This window comes from Coffea arabica, chromosome 1e (genome assembly GCF_036785885.1).
Source record: "Coffea arabica cultivar ET-39 chromosome 1e, Coffea Arabica ET-39 HiFi, whole genome shotgun sequence".
Lineage (NCBI taxonomy): Eukaryota > Viridiplantae > Streptophyta > Magnoliopsida > Gentianales > Rubiaceae > Coffea > Coffea arabica.
Genome location: NC_092311.1, coordinates 45,797,962 through 45,807,607, shown reverse-complemented (window position 1 = coordinate 45,807,607; position 9,646 = coordinate 45,797,962). Strand labels below are relative to the sequence as shown.

At 38.7% G+C, this 9,646-nt stretch overlaps 1 protein-coding gene across 2 annotated transcripts; it reads right to left on the bottom strand.

Moving 5' to 3' along the window:
* Positions 1-1,928: 1,928 nt before the first annotated feature.
* On the bottom strand, positions 1,929-8,124 carry LOC113706822 (protein argonaute 5). Of its 2 annotated transcripts, XM_027228847.2 has the most exons (22): positions 7,543-8,123; positions 6,714-6,913; positions 6,484-6,633; positions 6,226-6,359; positions 5,959-6,065; positions 5,644-5,747; positions 5,355-5,475; positions 5,156-5,272; positions 4,912-5,022; positions 4,761-4,832; positions 4,362-4,475; positions 4,109-4,274; positions 3,908-4,029; positions 3,686-3,823; positions 3,459-3,601; positions 3,321-3,383; positions 3,187-3,250; positions 2,961-3,096; positions 2,784-2,857; positions 2,580-2,674; positions 2,424-2,455; positions 1,929-2,338 (listed from the first exon to the last, which is right to left on the bottom strand). In XM_027228847.2, the coding sequence occupies exons 1-22, from the start codon at positions 7,981-7,983 to the stop codon at positions 2,163-2,165; spliced, it is 2,880 nt and encodes a 959-aa protein (XP_027084648.1). In that variant the 5' UTR covers positions 7,984-8,123; the 3' UTR covers positions 1,929-2,162. The 2 variants fall into 2 exon arrangements, with proteins under 2 accessions (XP_027084648.1, XP_027084656.1); XM_027228855.2 differs by lacking the exon at positions 2,424-2,455 and having other exon boundaries at positions 2,134-2,338; positions 7,543-8,124.
* Positions 8,125-9,646: the final 1,522 nt, after the last annotated feature.

The window sequence follows — 9,646 nt, the reverse complement described above, 5'->3', positions numbered from 1 at the left end:
ATTGGTGTATAATCCAACTTAGGCCAAATGTTTTAATCCAATTCTTTCTCCCATGATAGCATATTTACAAAGGGACAAAAAAAGGACTTAGTTCCAAAACTATTTGTCTTGAAGTCTAAAACAAGATGTGAGGCAAGAAAGATATAGGAATTACTTTAGAGAGCCATATCGAGCTTGGTTTTGATGGTGTAGTAATACAATGGTCGGCTCAGTGTTGATGTGCTCTTCATCCTATTATCCGCTTTTTTTTTTCAAATGAGAAATTTGGAGAGAATCTCAGTAAAGTTAAAAGCCGATGGTGGATTTGGAGTTGAGATCTGAGTATATTTGGATCCTAGATTTTTCGAGATAATTTTTTGAAAAAAATATTATAATACTTTTTTTATATGATACATACAAGATTAAAAGATGGGTAATAAATGTGTTTACGATAAAATGCAAATTAATCTACTATCCAAGCAAAGATGACAAATTTCTTCCAGAAGTGCAATTTTAAAGCTTTCTAATTTTCCTCTGCACTTAATTTCTCCCAAAACTCCACTTTTTCTGCTAAATTCCAATCTTACTCAAGCCAAAAGCAAAATGGCCTTCCTTCCACATTTTCTTGGTAGGTTGTACTTGAGTACAGGTGCCGATGCTTCTTCTTTTTAGAGTGGTAACTATATGCGTTGACGAAGCATGCTAGTGAAGGACGGATTGATGTGAGTGATTTGGTGATTTGTATTTGTAAATTTTTAATTTTCACCCCACTTTAGTCAAAAATTAGTTTTTCTCCACTACTTAGTTTAATGTTCTTATTTTTTCTCCACTACTTAGTTTAATGTTCTTATTTTTTCTCATTTTTTTATAGAAGAGTTGACTTGCATGCAGAAACAAACCTTTTCTTAGCCAAAAATGCCCTTGGTTGGTCGTGGAAAAGAGTTAAAATGTGGTGGCACTGCCGTAGAAGGACTATATTGAAATGGAAAACATAATTCAAGAAGTAAATTGGTTAAAAAGAACTATTAAGGATGAAATTGGTTTTAGTGAAAAATTCAAGGACCAAATTGATGAATTTTCCCTATCTAAAATTTGTAGTGGGTCCGTGGCCCTATATTGAGGTCTGAGAGAGGTTCCATTCTTCTGTTTCATAATCTAGCCATAACTGGTGTGTGCATAGTTATTAAGGTATTCAACTAAATTTCAGACTCTCAAAAATAGGGTTGCAATCAAACTAAGCTACTCGCAAGCAAGTCATAAGTAGTTCAATCAATTGTCCAACTCAATTTGGAGTTGATCGAACTCGAGCCAAATTCAACCATACTCTACTTAAATTAGTCGAGTTCGAGTATTATAATGCTATACTTGAATGTTCAATGACTTTAATTGAGTAATACATTTGATTGTTATATTAGGATGAAATTACATATACAGACACAGACTTGTTAAAAATTTACTACAATGTTATTATTAAAAATAATAATTCCCATGGATTGATTAGTAAATACGGCACCCAAAAAAAATTCAATTCAAAACCCTGCCTAAATAGTCCAAAAATCCCTTTTCATTTCTCTCTCCACTCGTCTATCTTCCTCCTTATTGCTATCTCTCAACCCAAACACCCATGTCTCTCTCTCAAAGCCCTAAACCACCGTTAACTTAAAAGACCAAACCTCTTTAAACTCAAGTTCAAACTCGAGCTCAAATAGTGCTAAATGCATCCAGTTCAAATTCAACTCGAATACCCCCCAATCTAAATTAGGAACAAATAGCTTGCCATGAAGCTTTGTTATGAAGTTGGTGACGTTTTAAGCAAGATTTTAATTATGACCCCTGAAATTGGAGATGTTTTAAGCGCAAATTTAATAATTGAAATTTGACAGCGTTTGTGAAGCCAACTTCCATCTTATACGCTCAACATTCGGATAGCACCAGCAGAGCCACTCAACTTAGCAAGAGTACTACAGGCTTTGATATCTTGATCGAGAAAAACACATCAGTCAAAACAATTTAAGGCCGTTCTGAACAAAATGGAAGTCTTTTCGGCTACTACGTTGCAAGTCAGCAACATCTAATCTAAGGGTACCAAGTGAACCCAGAAATCTCTCAACGATAATTTGACCAAAAAGGATTAACAGGTAATGACACCATACGCAACAAAGGAACCATGAAGGAGAAACTCTTCAGCAATAGAACATAACATCCTTGACGTTATCTTTGATGGCTGGTAGCTGCCGGAGCTCTGCCCTCTGTTCTCTTGTAGCCCTACCCCCGCTGCTAGAACCACCATCCGAGTATTCACCTTCCATGTAATAGCGAGCTCGGAATGCAGCTAAATGAGCATAATAAGCAGGTGGCACTGCAGAATCATTTTAGGCATTAAAATGGAAACAGATTATTATTAAACGAGATTTGCAATAACAGCGTAAAGTTAGCAAACTAACCAATGGAAACTGATTTAGTACACCTTGCATACCTTAAAAAGGAGACAGGAATGCATGTGAGGATACTTAGTGATGAAACCATAATTTGACCATAACCAACAATACCACAAGCACTTTAGAAACTAGAGGTAATCCTAGACAGCAAGAGATTCTTACGTGTAACATAAATTGTTTGTCAACGTTTGCAAAGCATCTGCAGTGAATCCGTTCTCATCATAAAGCACATGGTAATGGGTCGGACGGCTTGTTCCCTGAGTTAAATAAAGAACCAGATGACAATTATAGCCATCTGCTCCAACACTAGAAATGGTAAATGAGCACACAATGATGCAGTTAGGGCACAGGTGAAACACTAATTACCTGAATCCCAGCATGGCTGCAAAGATAGAAGTCAAACTCAGTTGGGTGGCAAATCTTGGTTTCAACAACAGTACCTGATTGAATAAATAAAAGGAGGAGAGTTAATGGAAGAAGTGATTGCAGAAACAAGAAGTGCTATGCCAATTAGAGAAAGGGTTATTCATGGGAAACCAGAACCTGGCAAAATATTGCCACTCCTGTCAGTTAAATTTCTATCTCCATGATTAGCAGGGAAGAGACGTGTATGGTGTCTCTTCTGCACCACCACAAAGGTTACTCGTGGCAAATAATCTTGCTGTAGTGAAGCACAAGCCTGGACAAAACAACTTCACCAATAAGAGGGCATTCTGAAGAAAAGATTGTGAGGAGAGCCAAGGAACCTCAAAAAAATTAATTCATATACCTTTCGGATGGCATCCATTTCTTCCAATAAAACTTGGTTAAATTGACCTTCACTTACTCCATCTCTACAAATACAACTAATGTCAAATTTTTGCTCTATAAAGCTGGATTTGGGGAAAGGGAGCACAAGAGCACCTGTAGAAAATGATTCTTTCAGGCTTAAGTCGAGTTGAGCTCCAGAAAGCACGCAGCAGCTCCCTGTAATGTCCAAATGAATGGTTTGAGGAAGATAGAAATAGGCAACCATATCCACCAAGTAATCTTGCAACTGACCTTATCATCCCCCCATGCACCATGCCCCTTTTTGGGTCCTCATAACAATTGTAGAGATCCTGGATTATCTCCACCCTGTGATGCTGAGCAGAAACTAGCCCTCTATATTTTGTAGCCTCTGGCCAATCCATTGAAGCAACCACCTGTTGACAAACATTCAACGAGAGAGAGAGAGAGAGTTAACATAGCCATGCACAACAAAATCGTTTAACTGAGCCAGAACATACCGCTGCAATAGAGGGGCTAGAATCCTCCCCTGGTTGAGGGTGTGTAACATCAGCACCAAAAATAATTGTTGGACGGTCAGTCAGAAACGGTATTTTCTTTTGAACAGCTTGCTCTAGAACCGCATTCGTTCCACCAACCTGGTTCAACAGACAAAAGCAAAATGAAACCTGTTGTATCCTTGAGAGATAATAACTAAGGAAACTAACAAGAAGACTACAAACCTTGACATTGATCTTAAGAGCAACATTTTCAAGATATTGGTTATTAGGTTTTCGCACGTGCCTAGGCTGACAACACTGTGAAACAATTCCCAACTCTGTTTCACACACTCGCTTGATCTTTGCTGGGAATACAAAAATTTTGGCATTAAGCAAGCAATCAAATCACTAAATCCATGTTAGATTTCAGATACTTTTACTCACGGTAAGATCCACTGAGATCTGGTAGAATTATAATTAACAACTGCAGGTATTTCACTGCACAATCTCTAAGTCTAGCAGTAGAATTGGCATGAATATCAAACAGAGTCTTCTCAATTTGACCAGGATGGGCTGATTGAATGGGAAGCACTGGCCCTGAGGCAAATACCTGATTATGCAAAAGACATCTATAAACGTTCTTCAGGTGATAGAACAATCATCACGAATGGCTATCATATGGAGGGATTGATCATACCATTCCTTTGCTCGAGCACATACGAATCAAGTCCTGACAGAACCTGCTTGCATCAAGATTCCGCGAGAAGCTGACACAAGCCCATGAGTCCACCTTCCCGCCATTCACCATTTTCTAATAAATTATGATAGACCAAATGAACATATACATGTAAGCGCAAAGCTCATGAAAATTTGTTTAGCAGAATAATAAAATCCTCTATCATGTCAAAGAAATAAAATAAGAACAACTCTCTAAATTCTTCCAAAATCAAATTTGAAAAAAAGGTATATTTTCAGAGATAAACAAATCAATTGTTGTCACAGAAAAATGTCTTTTCCATAAGCAGAATATCTTTATCAGTCACAGCATGTGAATATTTAGTAACCCGTTATTTCAGTAAAAATATAACATACACACCTTGTTGATCATATTCCATTGTCCAACCCTTGGATTTACCCTTGGTTCTCCCCCGGTCGCATGATACTTGAGCTGGACAACCAAGCACAGTAGAATTTAAAAACCAGATTGAAGACTGTACAGTTCATTAAATAATGAACTAAATGATTACCGTAGGAGGTGGAAGAACCCGAGCTTCAACAGAAGTAAGCTCAGGCTTCACTTGAATCCCAAATTCCTGATGTACAAGCTGATCATTGTTGTAATTGTTACGCATAACCATCTGAAAATTAACGGCAGAAGCTTAGTACAAAGCAGTACAGAGAAGAGAAACAAATAGAAAATCCCAATGACCAAGCAAAAAAGAAAACGAAAAACCAGAGGCATACATAAAGCAAAATATATACTATACTTACATCCCTGATGCTTTGTTCTCTCTCCCTTGGTCTTTGACATGTAGCCCTTAGCAAAGCTGTAACCTGTCTGTCATTTAACTTTCTTGAATATTTTTGCCCCTCAACAATTGTACAAACCTGTAATTCACGTGTAGCCAATCTCAGCTCAGTTCACAAGAAAAGGGAGGGGGGAGGGGAGGGGGAAGGCTCAGCAGCAAACCTCCATTGGCAGATATGCACTTCCAGATTGCAATGCAGGCAACGTTGCATGTCTAAGTACAATTTTGTACTTCTCAGCAAAGTATTGAACAACAGAAACGTCAATTCCATCACAGACAAATCTGCATCGTAGTTGAAAGGTTTGTAAAATATAAGAAAATCATCCAACTGTGTTTGTTTAACCTTAATTCCTACACTCATACAACAGTTCTGCACATTCATTTGGACACAACTAAACAAAATAAAGTCAATTTGCAGAAGGATCCACTAATGAGAAGGTATGAGCTCACGTTAACTTGTTTGTGGGTTTATCTGAAATGCCTGAGATTCTGTAGCGTCTCACGTGCCCCAGATAAGTATGTTGCACCCTAAGACGTGTGAGAGCCTTTTTCACCTAAAACACAGAACACAGTTAACATGATAGATCCAGAACTGAAGAATGCAAAAACATCAATTAGCTAACTCGCATCCAGAACCTCGAAGAGAGCATACCATCTCCAACCCAAAAAGCAAGCCAACTTTTGCCCCCATAATCAATTAAAAAGACAACATTCTTGCATGTACAAGGATAATAATAAGAACGATGGAAATAATCGCTGGAATACCTTGATACAATCTTGATCAGATAGACGGTTTAGGTCTCTGATGTTCAAGTACTTGGCAATGAAATCCAGAACTGAAATGGGTTCATAAAATGCCGTAGCTGACACATCTGCAGACAGAATAGAGATCAATAAAGCAAGAAAGAGTCCACAGAAATTAAACGAGAACAGAAAAGAAAAAGGATCCCTGATAGACAAGTCAAGTTCCGGAACAAGAAGCCACATGCATTTAAGCAAGAAAGAACCAATTCTCAAGTGATAGTATTCTACCAATATTGAGTGAGAGGCCCATCTGAGTTGGACGAAGGCTCTGGTAAAATCCCTTCCAATACTCTACCCCATCACCAAGTTCACCTCTACCACCCAAAGTTGGATGGAAGAATGACCTTCCCACAACAGTATAACTGCAAGTACAAATCTCACTGCTTTAGGAGAACTGCTACATATCTTACATGACGAGTTGCAGCCTAAAACATCTCAAGATACAAGTGATTAAAGTAAAACACAAAGATACGAGCAAGAGGTCACTTGTTAGATGGGCTTTCTCTCAGAACCACATCAAGTGCTTGTATGGTTTCTTGCGGTACATCAAGCTGTTCGCTTCTCAAAAACTGTTGAAGATGATGAAGGTCAGCCTTGCTAGCAAACTTAATAGAGACCTTAAACTCCCTTTCCCTCCTACAATTGAAAAAGAGTATTAAAAATTGTTTCAGCTAATTCCATAAGAACTTATATGAAGAAAAATGTTATCCGCTTACTTTGGTCCATCACCTTTGTCAGAAAGCTTGATAATGAACTCCTTCGAAGAAAAAGGCAGCGGGCCAGCAGCATAGACATTTTTCTTTCCATCATAAGCCAGCGCTCGGTTACCCAAGTGTGACAGCTTGTGGCTTTTGACAAGCTCCCTCATGACATCTCTGCATACTTTCTTCGATGACACTTCCGGAGTAATTGATACCTACATAAGTATACAGTAAAACTTTTCCATGACAGATAGGAAATTGGAGATGGTTAAAATGCAAAAGTCGTAGAATGTCACAAGAAACAAGATATTCAACAATTAAAAACAGCTATTTACCACATTGAAATCAAATCATGTAAAGTTTTAGCAGAAATTCAAAAATAAAATTGGAGGACGACCAGAGAAAACAACAAAAGAACTGAAGAACAATACCGACCAAGCTAATGTTTAAATCAGCCGTCAGTTATTAAACCCATAAACTACCAGAAACTGAACAATCCAGCACGAAATCCAAGAGAAAATTAGGAACACGTTTTACAGTTTAGAACACGAAAAAAAAAAAGATATCATCCAAGTAGACACTTTGCCTTCTTGTGAAGCAACGACGTATCAGTGCATTAAATAGTAATCCAATGTACGAAAAACAATTATTTCCGTCAAACAGAAAAGATCTAGTGCTACTCTCCGTAAAAATAAAAACCAAGACATTTTTTAACAAACGAAAAAAATGCAAAACATACTCGAACAGGCCATTGGATTTTTCAAACATGTACATGAACAGGCAAAAGTATACACACGCGAATATGCTAAAGCAAGCAGATGAAAAGCAAAAGCAGTAGACTTACATCATAGTGATGTAGATCCCTATCAGCCACTCCAACGAGAAAATGGTTAGCCCTAACCACACATTTCTGACCCACAGTTCCAAAGCCCGGCCTCTGCGGAAACCTTGTAGCCTTCGACGACGCTGGCGGCAGTTTCCTCTCCTCCGTCACAGCCTGTTCCTCTGGCCTCTGTACGGGAACTTCACTCCCGGAGGACGAAGCCTGAAAGGTCAACTTTTGCTGCAACTCCCGGCTTATCGTCGAAGCCGACGACGACGACCCGGCTGCCGAAGCACCAGCAGGCTGCGGTGGTGGTGCATTGTAGCCGGACGATGATCCCCGTCCACCATCGCGTCCACGGCCACGGCCACGGCTACGTCCAAAAGCCGGCGAGAGTGAGCCTCGACCACCGCCGCCGCTGCCGGGACCTCCACCGCCACGTCCGCGTCCTCTTCCGGACATTATCTAGATGAGATTTCTAATTATGTGTGGAATTTTAAATATTTCTATATATTTTTTTATATAAATGGAACGTAAGAGAGATTTGGAGAAGTAAAGAAAGAGCGAGCGAGTGGAAGAAATGGGAGTGGTTTGCGTGACAATGGAAAACTTCTGTCCTGCTTTATATGGAGACTTGAAAGGACATGGAAACGGCGAAGGCGGGTAGTGGAAAGACCGAAACAGTGGAGCAAGAGGGTGGAATTATTTGGGTGTGTTGGGTCTACGGGGAGTCATAAACCAAGTTAATCGAGGTTAAGCCACGTAATTTATCATGGATTCCCGTTCTCTACGAAATTGAGTAACAGGCTGATGTGATTGAATTTAACCGCAGGATTTATGGTTGATCGATTTACTGTGGCTTACTTGAGTGTTTCCCAGGGAGAGCTTAGTAGCTTCCTCGAGAATCATTAAGGAGACTGGGGGGCCCTGGGCGGGGGGTGGGGAATGGAGGGGACCGTTAATGAAAATTAAAACTCCGTTAAAGACAACGGGTTATTATAATTAGGTAAGAATGGAAAATTATAAATTTATGGGACCTTCTTGCATTGCCAATAATTAGATGATTTTACACAGTCCGTTATTTAATGAGAAAAGAAAAGCAGTCCAATGCCACATTAATATGTTGTAGCCAACCCCCGATTTCTCCTCAAATGCAAATTCGTGCCTTTACTGAACTTCATATGATTTCAAGTAACCATTGGACTGGGATACATCAGACATGGAATTAGTCAGTGTTATATTTGTGCATATTTTAGGAAGAAAATGAATAATGAAAAAATATACAATAATAAATTAGTTGTAGCAAAGAAATTAATTATGACATTTTATTATTATTATTATTATTGAAATTGGTAAAAAGACTTGGGATAAATATGGTGATGATATATATGGCAGTAGCAGTTATGTAAGCATGTGAGTAATGTAGTAGAAGTAGTTATATAAACATATATAGTCAGGAATGTAATGACAGGTTTTTTTTAACACCAAACCAGTTGTTCATGCATTATATAGAGACAGATATAAATAGTTTTTCTACGTGGCTATGTTTGGATAGATAATTTTTTCACTTGCATCATAAACATATTTTTCAATCTATCTTTTTATACTCTCAATCACCTTTTTATCTCACATACATCACATCACAAAAAGTACTACAGTAATTATTTCAAATAATTTTTTGAAATAATAATAGTACTTTTTTTTTTACAAAAATATATTAAAGCTGGTTGGGACGGTTCTTTTTTTTTTGGTTGCCTGCCACGGTATCCAGGGCTTTGCCCTGACTAATCCGTTGGTCGACCCGGGTCGCACACCTGGCTGTGGTGGGTGAGTCTCCCAACAAGGGTAACTGCATACGCCAGGTTTCGAACCCGAGACCTGCTTAAGCGGAACCAAGTTGCTTATCACTTGGCCCAACCCCAGTTGGTTGGGACGGTTCTTTATTAAATGTTAATAGACGGGATCGGGGAGAATGAAATTGTCGAATCTGACCTTTCAAAAACCATTTGTTTCATAGAAAAGGAAAAATTCAAGTAACGTAAAAGGAGGAAAACATAACGTAGTTGCCTAAGAAGTAACATAGAACGTGAGAGTTGGATCTAAAAGTGTGAACCCAGAAGAATTG

Excerpts from the sequence above, each read along its gene's own strand:
- LOC113706822 (XM_027228847.2), bottom strand. The coding sequence starts at position 7,983 with ATGTCCGGAAGAGGACGCGGACGTGGCGGTGGAGGTCCCGGCAGCGGC. Across the intron at positions 6,066-6,225 it reads GGGCCTCTCACTCAATATTG|ATGTGTCAGCTACGGCATTT; the intron begins GTAGAATACTAT and ends TTCTGTCTGCAG. Across the intron at positions 5,476-5,643 it reads AAACCCACAAACAAGTTAAC|ATTTGTCTGTGATGGAATTG; the intron begins GTGAGCTCATAC and ends ACTACGATGCAG.